General features: G+C 38.5%; 1 protein-coding gene across 3 annotated transcripts in view; it reads right to left on the reverse strand.

Annotated features, from left to right (window-relative positions):
* The window catches only part of tox2 (TOX high mobility group box family member 2), a 95650-nt gene that overhangs the window by 14304 nt on the left and 63208 nt on the right, over window positions 1-18138 (reverse strand). For all 3 annotated transcript variants that reach the window (XM_044350123.1, XM_044350122.1, XM_044350124.1), the window contains exon 4: window positions 13526-13813. In XM_044350123.1, the coding sequence (XP_044206058.1) occupies window positions 13526-13813 (288 nt within the window). The remainder of the gene's footprint in view (window positions 1-13525; window positions 13814-18138) is intronic.

The raw sequence follows: 18138 nt of genomic DNA on the forward strand, positions 1-18138 counted from the left end.
CATGAGTTAAATAATACATTACACATTAGTGCAGAGCTAAAAAGATCAAATTGAAAGGGCCCAAGCATATGAGGTCTTGATAAACACGAATGGAGGTTCAGAGATGAAGGTTTGGCTCTCTAATCATAATTGGTCCCAGTAGATTTCTAGAATAAAAATGCACAACAAAGTAATGCTGTACAAGGCTCTGGCCTGCTTTAAAAACTCATAATATTCACACGACATTAGATTCTCTGTTTGCCTCAGCAGCTGCTCACAAAAGGCAGCCATGAACAAAGACATTCCTTTTGCATTTCAAATAACCAAGCGCTAACCTCCCCCATCCATGGCAATCTCCAACTTCCAATCATAATTCAAAACACCATCACTACACTTCTTAAAATATGGGGGAAACAGCTTCACCAAAAGAAGTAGTAAGACAGAAAAAGAGAGAGACGGAGAGAAAGAAGGGAAGGGGAAAAAGAAGGAAATAGAAATCCATTAATTTTCCATTTTCCATGGGCTTGCTCTTTAAGGGTCCTCACAAACCAAGAAGCATTGAAAAACCAATTAATCAAACATGAATGGCCTATCATAGCTATAGCAGACGCATTTCCATAGCAACAGCCTCCCGGCAAAATTGTCACCCTTTAATCTGAGCCACACCATGTTTAATATAAACAAGAAGGAGACATGCAGAGCAGAAGAGTTCACTGGGGGAAGGCACCATGGTACTGTGGGTAAAGGGTGTCGACCTTATGTGAGTAGATAAACCTGTGATCACTAACACTTTAAGTGACAGATTAAGAAAATAAAAATCTACATTTATGTTTCTATTATAAGTCATTCCTTTGAGACCCTATTTTTCAAATTGTGACAATATGTTATATATTAAGTCACCTTACTCTTCATTTGAGGAAAATCATGCAGGTGTTGCAAAGTGTTGTGGCGACGAAAGCGTGGTTGGCAATAGATTTTCACCGTATTTGTTGGCTTGTTTTGAAACAAGCACACGTTTCCTTGGTCATTATTCCTATTCACTCTCATATTTCATAGCATTTACTCAATTTTCACTAAAGCGGAGTGTTATGTCCTAAACTAATGAAGCAGTTAGTCATCGGAAAATAGAAAAACATCAAGTACTGCATTCCAGTATAAGTCGATAAAGCTTATAGACAAGGTTGCAGTAGCTTTTGTAAAATATATACTGTACATATTTATAAAATTCAGGCAAAAATATATACTGATTCGGTACAAAAGTGTGTGTTACCTTATTACAGTTACTAAAAGCAGTGTGCAGCCAGCTATAATATCAAAAGGACTAGTGCTAAGGACTACTGCTCATTACTCCAAACACTCCCACTATAATCATTTCCTTCTAATAGTCATTCCTGTGTCCTTTTTTAAATGTCTGTGAGTGCTTTTAGTTGGTGCTTTCACCTGTGTGAGACAGAAAGAGCAAGAAGTTATCACATAGCGCCATCAAGCCTGTGCTAAATAAAGCGAGCGGCAGACGGCTGTACAAATATTATGAAAGAATCTGACAAAGGTTGCCGGTTGCCATAGGTACTGTATGCTAATTCCTAATGGTATCATCCAAATGGCTGGCCGAAAGTGGGGGGAGTGCACAGTGAGTAACAGGACTTCGCTGGTCACTGCTCTCTGCCTTCAGCTTGACTGACTTTTCATGGACTCTAGATGATGGCCTAATACTGTTTTTGTTTCTGAACACATAACAGGACATTACGCTAATTGAATCTAGGAGGTGATGCAACTCAATAATTATGTTATAAATCATTTTTGGAGTGCAGTAGATGTAATAGATGTTTATAAGTTGGGTAAGAATTAATATGGCAGGTATCCCACAATGAAGCAACTAACACATTTGACACTTTGCGCAATCTCATGCTGCATTTGAGTTTTGATGTATTTTGCAATTGCACTGAAAACATTACCCCAATAACTAGCAAACTGAGTAGAACAGTGGTATACATTTATTCACTTTATTTATAACTTTAGATTATCAGGTCCGTCGGGTATTGTCATCGCTGTGCTTAACCTCAAGCAAGTTAGTTGTGTGTTGTAAAGCCACAGGAGATCAGAATCCCTGATAAACACGAGGAAAAGAGAGAGGGAAGGAAAGAGGACACTGGAACAGAGAGAGGAACAGAGAAAAAAAATTACAGACACTGCAAAAGAAAAAGAGACCACATGACCCAAGTACTAAAATCAATCTCCAAAGTTAGCAAGGGACAGTTAGATATTGCTTTTTGGTGATGAGCAGCCAGGCAGACCTAAACTGTGATGTAAAGCCAGGAAACTCGGTGTGAACGTGTTCCTTTGCCATCGTTACGCCTGTCGTGTTTGTATTCACATCTTGTACATCATAGTCAAATGGGAGTCAAATAACAAAGGCTTTCCAATTATGTGTAGCACATTGTGTGCGAGATGGAATATCACAAAGCCATTGTTCCCTTGCTGCTGCTGACCTTACCTTTGAAATGGTTTCACGGCCGCTCCAATTGCCTGCACCATTTGATTTAGCTAAGGGGATTTGACCACCAGCACAGAGATGAGAGAAGGGGAGAAGAGAGCCCTATACAGCTACAAGGAGAAAGAGGAGAGATTCAAACCAGAGGAGAGTAAAACAGCTAACCTTGGTCCGTCCTCATGATGATTATGGCAGAGTGGCATCTGTTTCATCATTTAAATAAGCAGCTTGATTGCTATGCAAGATTTTATTGCCCTGGCATCATAATAAACCAGTCTCTCAATGCTACAGAATCAATAAATGTTGTGGTCATGTTTCAACTTATTAGCATCATCTAAAATAAATCTTCAAAGTGTGTCAATTTTTAATGAAGTGCCTTCTGTAGCGCCGGAGTCAATTCACTTTTAGTTTACTTACTTCAAAATGGAATTTGAATCCCACAATGCTGCATGATATTATTCAGTATTTGGATTTTAAACCTGCTGAACTGTTTTAATAAGCACTATAAGACTATCATACCCTTTCTCCATCCCATCCTGCCTTGTTTGAATACACAGTGATCAATGCCTCTGTGAGTCCTGGGACTTTTCCTTCCTCACTCCCTGCTTGACTGGAGCCATCTTGTTTAGAGTGATGGCTCACTCACACAGGTTCACGGCTGCTATTGTAAAATCACCCAGCGTTTAATTGAAACAAATGACTATAATAATAGAACATTATCCCTGCAGGCACCCAGCCATGACAGCTTTAATTAGAGGCGCGTTCAAGACTGATCCTTCAAAAGCACAGCCGCCGAGCAACACGGTGGTAAACACGCCGTTAGGTAGGGAGCCAACCCTGGGCCTCACAGCCCTCAAAGCTACTTCTCATTCACCCTGAGGGCAAAGCACTAACAACTCTGTTCCTCAAAGAGCCTTCGAGCCGCCACCCCTCCCTCCCCTGCTCACTCTCCCCCTCTCTGTCTCTCTCGCTTCTCTCTCCCTTCATCCATGTCTTTGGTTTATCAAGCTTACATACAGTATACCCGGGAGGGTCATTTACACAAGCTGAGGAGAATTAATAAGAGAGTGGATTTATGAATCATACGCTACTTAAGTATGAAAGCAAAGGCAAAACGCTGCTTCTGCCTTCTTGTGACATCAGACAGATGCTAAGTAAGGAGATATGATGGGCAGCGGATGCTGGGATGTTTTAAGAATTTGTTAAAGCTTAATTGGATGCATTTTGAAAGTAGTCAAGATTACATTATTAAATGTTATTCAGTAAGACTTTGATACAACTCTGCTATGATCCAGGTGTACTACCAGCCAACTGTATTTAGCAGCACACTGTTAAAATCAAATTTTATTTATTAGCTTGGCAGTCCCTCCATGTTGCCCAAACAAGACACTCTAAGGTCACTTTCAATCATTCCAATTACATGCTAGTCAAAAGGAGAAAAATAAAAAACTTGCTCCCGCACCTCCTGCTCTGAACTGTGATCAAGTAATTAATCTGGCAGAAAAACAGCAATACCTCACAAATGAGCAGCATAAGGAAATAATTACGAGTTACGAACACAAACTTTAAAAGACAGAAAAGGCGATTCATTCCAAGAATGTCTTAAGTAGCTACACTTTTCAAATGGACGTTGCCACTATATCTCTAAAAGCCAAACAGAGTCAGTGCCAACACATTTGATAGTTTCATAAAATATCTAGGAATGGCTTTTAAGTCATGCCACACAGAGAGACAGAAAAACACACACACACCGTCTCTCTCTCACACACACAGAAAACAACGATAACAAATGTAAAAGGTAAAAAGCTGAACTTTTATGTTGTTCTTATGAGAGCATTGTGTTGCTATAATTTATTCCCTTTATGCTTTTGGTTTGAAAAGTTACAATGATGATGATGATGATGATGATGATTATTATTGTACCATTATTGTATCATTGCACATTATCATAATGTAAAAGTATAGCTGGAAGCGTTTGCACAAAAGGCTGACTGTGATTGACTGTTGGTTTGAAAAGTACTGTACCACCCTGAACGCTTCTCAGAGTGAATCTGTGGCAGCAACAAGGCAGTGGTTGATTTGCAGATAGTAATGTCATGATGTCCCCCTCGGCACCATCCTCCATGTTCCTCATTACTGCTAATGTCAGAACCTCCTTTGCTTTTATTTTCTCTCTCTCTCTTCCTCTCTATTTCTCTCTCTCTCTCTCTCTCTTGTTCCTCAGTCTTTTTTATTCTCTCTCTTGTTCTCTCTCACCGTCTCCATCTCCCCCTCTCTCGCTCCCTCACAGCCCGGGCGTGTCTCCGAGCTCACCTCACAAAGCACGGCGTCAGAGAATCAGAGCCTTGCCTGACATGACATGTAGGAGACGGTTGTGAGGAGCGGTAGGGACACACACTCTTGACAGCAGAAGGCAAGGCTCCTCTGCTCCCACTAATGAGACTCCTGACTGCCGTGTCAAACACACTTTGTATGTATGTGTGTGTGTGTGTGTGGGGGGGGGGGGGGGGTTGTGCCCGTGCTCGCACAACAAAAAAAATGAACGTAGATGCAGAAATAATGAACAGAAAAACAAGAAAGAACGCGCAAATGAAAAGAAGGTGCATACAATACTGTATCTGCCATGCAAGTGGAGGTCATGCCAAGATGATCTGACGTGTGTAAAATCCTCTCACAAAAGAATTTCACACATTTCACCTCATTCTCCAGCTTTGAACTACTTCAAAATACAGACAGTGTATTACCAAACAAATTAACTTCTTTCGTCTGTGCTGAGGTACAGTATGTATAAGGATTACTGGATGGGTGGGCAGGGGGGTTGCCAATTTTCACCAGAAATTGCCAATTTTTTCAAAAGGAACAGATCGTTTAAAAAATGCTCAGGGATTCGATGACCCTGCACATCCAAAAGTTTTGTTTCCGACTGCTACACTGATCCCTGAAGTTTATGGTCAATAACATCCTCATGCTTCAAGGACCGCTCAGAAAATACTTCTGATAATGGAAAATGAAGAGAAAAGTTGGAGAAAACAAAAATGAGCCACTCATTTGCTACTGAGTTACTCCTGGTTTAGTGATTAAACTCAAATAGTATTTTTAAACTTTTATTCTCTGATGTTCACCTTTTTTAAAATGTTTTTTAAATAAAAACAGAAAACCACGAGCTGTGAGGTTTGGCCCACCATTCCCTTCTCCTCTGATAGGCTATTACAGGAAAACCGACATTTTTTCCTACTTGGCTCAGTCGAGGATGGAAACCGGTCTTAAATGCTGCTTGTAGTTTACGCCCCTTGGTCCTGGATTAGCACAGCGTATTATGAACTGTCTTACATGAATACACAGAGTGTTTTAATCACTCTGGCTCTAACCGCTCTTGCGTACATTAGCAGACAGAGTGGTAGTGTTGTGTTGAAATGGTGGCTGGTGGCACAGCAGGGGAGACATCCCTGAGTGAGATGACATGGGACGGTTCTCCACCGCCACCGGGGCAGAATATTCCTGGTGGTGAAAGCAGAATGAGCTGATGGATGGTTGAGATAGGGCACAGTGCAATATGGACACGATTTCATGGCATGATAAATCTCAGCAGGGGCCCGTGGCTAAGTGTAATATGAAATCCCTTATCTATGTATCTGCTTCATAACACCGGCTATCTACTGCAGCTGAATCTGCCTTTGTTTCTTTAGCTCTTCTTTGCTTGAATGCCACTTGATCACATCTACAGTATGGAGGAGGACGATGACAACAACATGTGTGCGATAACACATCTTTTACTCAGTTGTTTTTGAAATATGATGTGATGAATTATCTAAATTGAAAATTGTCACTGTGGAGATCCTCTTGTATTACCTGTGATCACAGCGATAAGCAGCGTTATTAGAAGAGGTTTTGCATTTTGCAGCACTCCATAATGTAGAAGCTGGCCTCTGTTTGTACATAACAAGTTTATATTACACCTGCAATATAAATGAAATGCAATTTGTCTCACAGAACTGATCCTTTTAAAGTTGGGTGTGTGGGTTATTTAACACCATCTCTTTAGAATTTCTGATTAAAAAGAAAGAAATTAAGTCGGCACCTTATCCTCTGATTAGCTTAATCCGATAGGTTAATTGACTTTATCAGGGTGGAGAAGAAAGATGAGCTGCCATTCCAGCCTGCAATAAAAATCCCTCCAAAATGATGAAATTGGAAAATAACCTATATTTCTTTTAAGATATTTCTTAATATACAACTACAGTTTCATATCACATTGCCAGAGAAATAAGGCACTTTCTCCCAGGAGATGAGAAAAGAATTGAATTTTTCCTTATCGGTCATCTATTTTTCCACAGAATGCTATTACTTGCTGCCTGCCGTTGCTAAGCAACAGGAAATATTAATAGGACCTTTTATTAGCTAGGCTTTACCAGTGGAGTACTAAAATGAGGAAGTGGAAAACATGAATGTGTTACATAAATCTCTGAACCTTTCAGGGTTTGCACAAGTCTCTGTTTGTCCAGTGATTTATGGCTGTGATGGTTCATTTATGGGAGAGGGAGGTGTGACATGCCAAAATGGAACATTAGCCTTAGGGACAATTTGAAAATAAATAATCACAAAAAAGTGGAGAAAAAAAGGAAGCAGTTTAAAGAACAGCCTTCTTTTTTTTCCCCTGTAGATTTCAAGAGGCCATCAAACAAGCAAGTGATTTTTGCTCCCGCTGGAGGCATTGATCATTCAAAATCATCTGTGCCTGAATCAACATTGGAATAACTAATACAAGTTCCATTCTATCACTGGGCTTGTTGAACTGTGGTGAAAAGCGACAGACATTCCATCATTTTCTGCAGACGCTCTAATCCCTTTAAAAAATGACTGAAAATGAAGGTCTTTCAAAGGAGAAATAGGTTTTCTTCATCTGAATGAGAAGTATAGAATAAGGCAAAGCCTCAAAGAGCAGAAAGTCTTTAAAGGCAGAGGTAAGACAAATTTAAGTCCATATTGGAAAAGTCTAAACACATTTAATTACACTATTTCTGAAAAGTCACATGATAACAGTCCAGTTGATATACAGTACTATTCTTTCTTCAGACTTAGAATTAGGAGAACAAGATTTTCTCTATAAATGCATCACCTTATCTCTAATCCACCTTTTTTTTTTCCTGTTCCGTCTTTATACAAAAACCACCAGGTGTACAGAATGCGATAATATGTTTGCTGAGACCCTCCATCAGAGAGAGAACACATTAAAACACACCTCTGCTCTTTTATCATTAATTCATCCCAGCTTGTCTGTGACAAGTTCGGTTGACATTGCAGCTCATATTTCATTCACACAGGCCTGGAGAGCAAGCACCTGCCAGGAGCACTTAATACCTCATGAGGAAAAATAAAGAAAGGGAGAGAAAACACAAGCGTCTAAGCAACTTAACATGACAATCAAGGCGGGATTAATACTTGATAATTAACCTTAACAACTGAAGATAAAGAGCTTGTGAGGAAATTTTCACATTCAAATGTTGTAACAAAAGAAATTAGAGAGTGAATTTAAATATGAATACAGCCGGCAGATCTTTAAGGTGCCACAACCCTCATTACAAATGAACTGACCCTCATTCAGGCATATTCACGTCTTGTATTCTGGATAATAACAAATGAGATAATACCTGGGAGTTTGATGGAGCTAAGGCTGCCTCTGCATATAGCTCTTTCTGCTAATACATAGCCGTTATGCATAACATCTCCTGGCTGATTATACATTCATCATCTGTTACATATTCAAAACATCACACTCGAGCCAGTTTGATGATGGCTAATATTGCATGCATCATTGAAGAACATGAAAAAAACTTAATCAAAGATAATTTATTCCAGTTGCAGGCACAGTTCATATGAATTTGAGGAGCATTTTTGAATATACCATAATTGAATATGGAGCATTTTAGTATTGCAGATGTAGCTGTCACAGCACAGGTGTGAGGCTCATATAAATATACCTATCCTAGCCAATAATAACATAGTTTTGCTTTAGGAAAGTTCTTCGGTAAAAGACACAACAGACAACAATAAGGCCGCTCAGTGAGTCCAGAAATTATTCACCAGTAGCAGCAGAGATGTGTATCTTTCTGAGCTGTATTGATAAGATCAATGCAACCTGAGCATGGCTATTAAATGTCTAATGTGTTTTGGAACTTGTAGATGCTATGACAGTGGGGGCATTAACAGAGAGAGGCAGAGAGAGAGAGAGAGAGAGAGAGAGAGAGAGACCCTGCCAAGTGCATCAGAGAAAAGAGCTCTCTGAAAGATATCAGGTTTGGCCAGGAGGGGCTTCAGACCGCAACACAATAAGCATCAGCGAAAAAAACCCTTATGAATTGAAAATTGCCTCTTTACAAAATTAGGAGAGTACAGTCAATTATGTCTTCCAGGTTTTGAGAATCAGCAGAGGAGAGAAAAATCTAAAAAAAACACCAACAAAAAAAAAAACCAGTAGCTTCCTGGTTGGATGGAAAAGTTAACTTGCATGTTGGTGTTGATAATATTTAGGCTGGCAATACTCTATGTTTTGATATTGTCAACAATCCCATGAAAACACCAAAACAAACAATGAATAGATCCCACTAACAAGTAGGGCTGCTACTAACGATTATTTTCATTATCGATTAATCTGACGATTATTTTCATGATTAATTGATTAATGGTTTCTTCTATAAAATGTCACAAAGTAGCAAGGAATGCCTTGTATGCTTTTTCTGTCTGACCAACAGTCCATAACTCAAAGATAGTCAACTATTAAGAAAACTAGCAAATATTCACATGTGAGAAGTTAGAACCAGTGAATTTTTGGCAATTTTCTGTTGAACAACTAGTTGACTCTTGTTTCAGCTCTATGATCAAACATTGCCCGTGTAGCCGCAACCTGATATATATAGGTTATAACCTTGTGTCAGCCATTGTTGTGGCACGTTTAAAATGATTTACAACAGATCAGTCAGCCACACCGTTGCACTGACTTAACACATTCCTTCATTATGAAGAACTGTCAATCCCACATACTGTATACCTTCCTGCTACTGCAAATACTTAGTAGTAAATAAGTGTGTAATAATTTACAGCTGTCAATTATCCCAAAAATGCACTATTTACCTCTTGTTTGAGTGAAAACTACAGTTCCCAGTTGTTTTAGAAAATTACTCGGGCTTCTAGGAACAATTTGTCTTAACAAATAAGCTTGGGGCTGAGAGCCACAGACAGGAAGTCAGAAAGTATTGACAGACTAACATATTGATTTTTCTCTTTTCATGGAATTTGTTGGCTGTTAGAGAAATACAATAAATAACAGAAATACAATCTTATGCTTTAATAATCTCCATCCTTTATGTTGCATGTACAGTATCTTGATAGTTTTTCATTGGTCAGAAAGATCCACACCCACATTTCAGAGTCACGTCCACCTATAGAACTCAATCTAAACACCATTTACACCTATAGCTCACCCTACTAAAACAAACAAAACGTGCACTTTCTGTTCTGTTTAACAGCTCCCTGACTATGATCAGCTGCTGCTGCAACACTCCTCTACTCTAAATCCTTTTTTGTTATATAATCGTCCTATTTATTTTATGTTTATATTGTTGCATCTGCAATGGAGTACTTTCAAATGTCCTCATACTTGAATCACGTAGGCACACATTTTAAAAACCAGAGGCTCTCAGCCTTTTGTTGAGACAGAATAACCTTATTTCACTCAACTGTATTATCTCTAAAATATCTGATAATGAAATCCAGGAGGTACAGAAAACTGGAGGTATATGCTCATTTTGAATAAGAGTTACTACCACTTTCCTCCTTGCAATTTCTTCTTGCTTTCCTCTCCACAATGCCTTCCCCTCTCTCTCTCTCTCTCTCTCTCTCTCTCTCTCTCTCTCTCCCTCTCTGTCTCACTCTCCATCCTCACCCCTCCTCTCTTCATCCAACTCTATTGCACTCTTTTCATTGCCCAGCTCACGTATTGAATCTGCCTGATGAAAACAGATCTCACTGCAGCACCACAATAGAATGGCTGATGCAGGAAAGATGAACCCTAATGGATTTTTTTTTCAATGTGCTCAAGATTGAATATAAGGCCTGACCTCCAGATGTAGTGGATCCATTTCAACAGCAGAGATATTGTTTATAGTGAAGACACAGAAACACACAGACACATTCAGACGCACACATACAGTACAACATCAACAACAGTAGCAGCAGCAAAATCCCATTCAATCTACATACAGCACTCAAACGCTATATTTTTTAGCACCCCAAAATAATCTAAAATTAGAATTAACCCTCGTTATTTAGCTATCCATGTCAAGTGAGGTATTCATAATGATAGCATCTCATGTTTGAACTGCAGAGTTTGCTTAATTACTCTGCTCAACAGACTGTGTCAAGGTGAGGCACCAATTTAATAGACACTCCGTTCTCAGCACAAATGAACCTCTGCTACGGTTTGGTAGTTTCGCCAGGCAGACTATTTGATTTAGAAATTTCTGAGTTTGCTTTATATGCTGCTTTTTGCAGTGAAATTGAAGCAGGGCCGTGAAAAAGCTCTCCTGTGTGTCCAAGAAGCTTTTCTCAGAGCCAGTTAGAAAATATCAAGATTTAGGAAGTTTACTTGCTAAATATAATTTATTTTTGAAACATCAATCATCACCTAGTTTAAAAGCGGTCTGAAATGCAGTTGATGAATTTCCAGTAGTGTCATTTCTTTTAGCTTTTCTTTGATTAAACTGCTTCTGAATTGCATTGAATATGAACTTCATTTGAACAACATACTGTTTATACGTATGTTTTGCCCTTATCTTTGTCTCCACTTTCTTTTTTAAACCACCAGCCCTGGTTATCAGAATAGCAATCACCAGCCGGTACAGCATTTGTAGTAAATGTGTTTTAAGTATATGTTCATCATGTGCCAGCTGAACATTTCAAATCGCATGCATTTTTATCATGCAACCTGCAGTAGTCAATCTATTAAAACCACAGAGTGTGCCCCTCTGTAGCAGTAACAAATAACCTGACTGCCGAGTGAAACACTGGCCAATCAACCACTGTCTCCCAGTAAAGGTCATGACCAAAATGTAAAATGAATATGAAGATAAATGACACATGAATCCAATACCTAGGGGGGATATTCCAACATTATACATAATATACTATACAGTGTACTGTATTTATAATTCAGATCTTTATCAAGCCATTTTTTGGCTGTATGCTGACTGTTGTTTAGTCTTATCTCATCTGTTTATGATAAACATTATATGTTCTGCTTGACCTTGATGTGAATCTGTGCATATTTAAATGTAAACTGGATATAAAAGATGTTATTTTTCCTATCATTAACATACACAAAACATGCTACTGTCTTGTCATTTCTGATGATAAAAAGAACAATATATAGTGTCCTGTATTCAGGACCATATACAATCAAGTTTATAATATCTCAGTCAATATCAAGTACATTATAGAGATATGCAATTGTGACCTTCACATCTTCAACACACTCACAAAAAAATCTTTGTATATGTTAATATTTTTAACCATAACAATTTATCCAAGTGATGTTCACTGAGATCGCAGTGCTGCAATCCATAAAAAGTTGGGCTGCAGCTAACAATTATTTTCATATCAACTATTCAGTTGCTTATTTTCTCAGTTAATCGATTAGTTGGTCCAAACACTGAAAATAGTGAAAATTGATCCTTGTTTCCCAAAGCCAGAGCTGAAGTGATCAAATGTCTTCTTTTGTCCCAACCAACAGTCCAAAACTCAAAGATATTCAGTTTACTGTCATAGAGGACTAAAGAAACCAGAAAATATTTACATTTGAGAAGCTGGAACCAGAGAATTTAGACCTTTTTTCTTAGAAAAATGACCCAATCATCAAAATAGTTGCTGATTAATTTAACAGGCGATTAATCGACAAATCGTTGCACCTCTGATAAATAGTATTAACATCTGTACATATTTAAAATTAAATCAAATATCAAACACTATCTAACATACATGTGAAACGTACACAGTAAAGTGTACCTATACTGCAATATTTTCATTTTAGTCACTGAATAGGATATGAAGCCGTTAGTACTTCCAACTCTAAGCTCAGCCTCAGCTTCGGTACTAAACAACACTTTTTCTTGCCATGTATTTCCACATGTACTATAAAAGCGAATGCTAAATAGAGAGTCCTTGCTTATTGGAGCCTATACATTATGTGTCATGCATATAAGCTTTACATATGTCATTTGTTGTGATAGAAACCTGCTCAATTCCCTGCAGTTCTCATGAATGCAATTATGGTTTGGAGATGCTAATTTGTAGAGGAGCAGTTCTATGTGGAGCTGAGGGAGTAATCAGTGCGTATTCATGTTTGAAGGCTTGACAGATTGACCGATGCATGCTGTCGAGGTAGATATGATGCTGATGGATTTACCCACAATCCTTTTCTCCGTGCATCAGAGCTGACATGGCAGCCACTGAACAATCATTCGGTTCCCCCCACTTAGCCCCCTTCTTCCCTCTCCGTGTCTTGAAAATTACATTTGCCTTATAAGGTTGTAATCTGCTTCATATTCATATAGGGTTGACATCTTTTAAATGGCTGGTTTGAATGTTTTGCAATATCCAAAAAGCTTTAAAAACTCTTTTGAGAGGAAAATTAGTCCAATCTCGCATGTGCTCCATCATCATTTTTTCCCTAAATTGTAACCTTGTATCTGTTCAGTGTTTGTGTGTGTTGACATGCGAGGCTTAATAGTTTAGTACTCACATCCTCCTGGGTATCTCAGATACAAAAAATACTTCTTCAAAGTCCAAAAGTTATATGGTATATAGGTATGCAAGTACAATTGACCAAATCACAACCCAAAGTAAGTCCAAGCATCAAATTATTTTAACTGAAAGTAGTAGCTTAAATTGTCCAAAACATTTGTGACCATTACTGAAAAAAAAAGTCCCTGACTCCTTAAACGTCAGCTTTTTGGTGTTATGGGGGCCCCCATAAGATGGTTTAGTCCACATAGTGCTACTCACCGAGGGCATTTGGCTGGAGACGAGGTGGCTGTCCTGCGCCAGCATGTTAGACATCATGAGTGTGGGCAGCTCTGGGTAGGAATACGGGTTGATGAGCCCATTGTGTGGCAGCGAGTGGCAGAGGTAGCCTGTAGAGTCATGCTCCATCAGGTGAAGAAGAGGAGGCTCGGGGTGGTTAGGTGGAGTGATGGGGGGGATCTCATAGTCTTCGTCCCCAGCTCCATTTCCACTGCCGGTGCCACCACCTCCGCCTCCTCCCCCGCCGCCACCAGTCTGACCTGTGTAGCTCTGAATATAGACAGACAGAGAGAGTAAAAAGTAAGAAACATTAGGTTAGACAAAGTAGTGTACAGTATATAAGCAGATCAAACTGAAGCTAAGTCGTAACAGCGTTGTATTTGGCAATATTCGATATAGGCTGCAAATGTAGACATTCAAGTGACAGTAACAGAGTTTTGAAGGTTGAGTCGGTACTTCAGGCGTCAAGTACAAGTTTCAAAAGTAAAAATCATTTCATTTCCAACAGACAATGTTAGGTGACAGCAGAAGATGAAGTCTAAAGTAAAAAGTCAAATTGTGTAGAACAACTAAGAGTCCCAAGCTACATATTCAACATACGATCACTTTGCTTAAAATTCTTGCGCCCTAACAGCACTGAACAGGACCCCCAAAACACATTCAGCAACCACTTTACTTTTGGGTCAATTGTGGATTAATATTACAACTGGTATGTGTGATCCCAAATGCAACAACAAAGCACTCTGAATTTACTATAGCTCTAACTCCTGCATCTTCTCCATAGCAATGGTTGCTGGTGTTCGTGGGTATTGTAGTATTTAGAGACATCCTCCATACCAAAGTGATGTTTTTTGTTGGGTTTTTTTTTGTTGTTGCTGTTGTAGAAACCAATCTGAAATCACTGAAATGGACATCCATAACATAAACCTTCAGTTACATTAAATTATCCAGGAGACCAGAGTCTCCATGTTGTGGACCACTGAGGCAATGATTAGAAGAAGAAACCTCTAGAGCCAGCAGCTTCTCCCACTTTGCTACTTTATACATATTTTGGCAAAAGGAAATATTTATTTCTGATTGGCTGGTGGGCTTCTATCAAAAACAGTTAAACCACCATTATATATCAGGAAAGTTTCGGTATCCATAGCAACAGTGCTTATTACCGTTGGTGCTTGCTAACAGTTAAGCTAACTGGTGAAACTGATCCACTGAAGAAAATGTTCTTCGCTTTCCCTATTATTTTTTGTATACCTGGACATTTTGTCACTTTGTACTGCTTACCACAGCAACCAAAAATAGCTGTTTTTATATAATATAATATAATATAATATAATATAATATAATATAATATAATATAATATAATATAATATAATATAATATAAGGTAAACTGTATACTGTATATATATTGACATAAACTGTTCTTGTATAGTTTTTATTTTTATTTCAATTCTTATCATTTATTATTATCTTATTCTATTTATTTATTTATTTCTTGCTTGTCTCTATCTGTACTCACTTCAATAAAAATCAAGTTGATTGATGTGTTAACATCTTGTCAGCCAAAGAATTCAGTTTCCTGCAATCCCACAAAAAGCTTTGTAAACTGTTTAAATTCTGATCTGTCATTTTGTTAGAATAGGTGTAATTTTGTTTTGAATGTTGAACGTCTCATTTTGGGACAAAAACTCAATGCTCAGTGATCGGTAATAAAGAAGACCAACAGCCTCTGTATTTGTGTGCTGTCGCGCTAACACAGTAAGTCCAATCAGATCAGAGTTCTACACAGAGCAAGAAGAAAAGAAAAATAGCAGGGAAATTCAACAGGGAATGAAAAGCAATTTTGTCTGAGACGATCCAACTTGACTCCCATTGTAATGACTGAGTCAAATTAATCATCACAAATAATATTCTGGTGTCAGCCATTCAAGGGTTTTTTAATAGAATTTTTATGATTCATGTCTAGCAGTATACATCAAACAGTCAGTTCTGCAACATTTCTGAAATCAATTCAATATCATCTTTGTGTAGGCTGTCATCCTCTGCAGCAGAGTGGTCATTTATCTCTCAAACAGATACTTTTAGAAAATAAGGGGAATGGGGAGATGGAAGAAAGGAAAAAGGATACAGGGCACACTTTTTTTTCTTGTTTCTCTCAACCTTTTTCTCAGTATAAAGGTGAGTATAAAGGCCCAATTTATAATTTTTGACCATATAAATTACAGGTTTATACAGATATGTAACTGAAGAGGTTGAGACTCTATGTTTCTCGACTTCTCAGACTTAACATAGTTCTGTTTTACTGCAAAAAAAACCTCAATCAACATCAAAAAAAACATTAATTTAGTTGTCAGTGGAGCGAGCCTTTTGTTTCCATTCGGATCACAGACTGTGACTGTAACTACATAGTAAAGGACAATGTTATTTTTTTCTTCCACAATAGCCTTCAGCAGGATTAAAATGTATCTGATGTCTTTTGAATGAATACCAATCTGAAGCAGTAAGCACAAAAGCCAGATGAGAGGAATACCATTAAGTTACAATACATTAAACAGTAAAAAAAAAACCATTTTTAATTTGACCACAAAAAAGGGATGTTTGCAACATTTTATTATGAAGCAAGAATGTAGACACAGACTCAGCATTTAAAAGCACACTTTCATCTTCCTACATGTTACACAAAATGAAAAGAACAGAAGAGCAAAAGAACTGTGATTACCTCAATTTGATTTACTTTGTCCTGACATACCCTGTAAGCCGGTTGATATTAATTTTCTGGACTGTCCTTTGAAGACAGATGTTTTTGTAAACCTTTGGGGATAGTGTTATTGTTTGGTCTAATGGACAAGAAAACGAACATTTCCTGAGATTCAATTTCCCTCATAATTGTTGGAAGGAAACTAAATTGTCTGCTGTAAACATCGGGGGCCATTGTGTGAAGTGAGTCCCTGTGCGTGTCCCTCGGCGCCTTCGCATCACCGTCATCTTTTCACTGTGCGTCTCTCTCTCTGACTGTGGGTGACCACGGTGCAATCGAAAGACTGCCGTGCTTAGTCATCAGTGTTCATCAACCTTTTGTTTTCTCGGTGTGTAAATATATATCCATGCCACAGAAACATTTTCCGTTGCTTTTGATTGTACGAGAGGATGAGGACTGAGGATGTGTCATGTGTTAGATTGCTGTGAAGGCTCATCCAGTGCCCTTGATGATAAAATGTAAATACCAAGGACGTTCCCAGTTGGATTGTGGCAAGATACATTATTCATATGCTTCTATTCAGAATGAGATTGCATGTACAGAACCACATGTACACTTTGGCTAATATATACTCCCTTCTCCTTTAAAAGTAAAATCCAAACAAAGGCAATGTATTTGATGGATTGTATAGACCAGCATGTGTCCTAGTATGGAATTGGCTTTTCAAACAAAACCCTCCTCCTCTTTTTTTTTTTTTTCTCTCTGGTCATTGGTTTACTTTCAATACTCAGGGCCACACTTCTACCAAAAGCTGCATAACACAGATTCTATTTTCTCACTCAAACATTCTTTATTTTCTCCTCTGATCAATACCACGCACTATAAGGAACATTATTTCCAATGCACAGTATGCTCAGTCGGCACAGTGAGCGAAACACAATCTGTAACATTTTAATTAAGAGACAGATCTCCCGACTGTAAGTGTTACATACCGGCACACCTTTCATTTGAAAGAAACAGATGAATAGACAGTTGGTCTGGGACTGAGAAAGAAAATAACATTGATTGGGGAGCTTTCCAGCTTGTCTTTTATTTGGCACCAGAGCTCTCCTTCCCTCTGTAACATTGCCTGAGTATTCAAAGCCTTCTGGAGATGATATTGACTGTGGCTAATGGCTCATTATCTGTACATTCTTCTTCTTATTAGATTATTATTATGATGCTTGTAAAAATCAGGATTTAGGACATAACCCAATTAATATTAAGCTGTATATTAATTCTGTAAAATGATCCACTGTAAAATATCATTTATACAGAAAAAAGCTGCAGGCCTTTTAGTATGCTCAAAACATTACAGTATAGGATCTTGGCATAATGTTGTCTGTGTGTTTTATATTACCTGAAACAGGGCGTTATTTGACTGGTCCCACACATTTCTTCTTGTAATAAAACCTAGTTAGCCATCAAGTCACACATTAAGAGCGTAAATGCATAAGTATATTCAGGCCGGCTGCCTGCGTGTCACACAGACGCAGAATTTGGAGTCCTACAAAGTCAGCATTTGTTTCGGGGGGAGAGGGCGGGAACGACAGCTAGGAGACAGACGATGACAGATCTGCCTTACCACTAATGTGCACTTATCTGCCTATTGGAGAGCTTTGTCACAGTGGTGATTTATGCTTAAAATCCCCTGCACACTACCACTTCCATCACCTCCGACACTCTCGTTCCAACACCTTCTCGTATCCGCCGTGCAGTGCTCTGCACACAGAGACAAAGTCAGGCCCCGTTATCTCTTCTTTCCACGCAGTCCGGTTTGCAAAGAAAACGGTGGATTTATCTTTGGGAGGAATTTGAGAGCATCATCTATTTTCATTCACTCAGCCATTGCTCTCCCA

This window comes from Thunnus albacares, chromosome 4, assembly GCF_914725855.1.
Source record: "Thunnus albacares chromosome 4, fThuAlb1.1, whole genome shotgun sequence".
NCBI classification, from domain to species: domain Eukaryota; kingdom Metazoa; phylum Chordata; class Actinopteri; order Scombriformes; family Scombridae; genus Thunnus; species Thunnus albacares.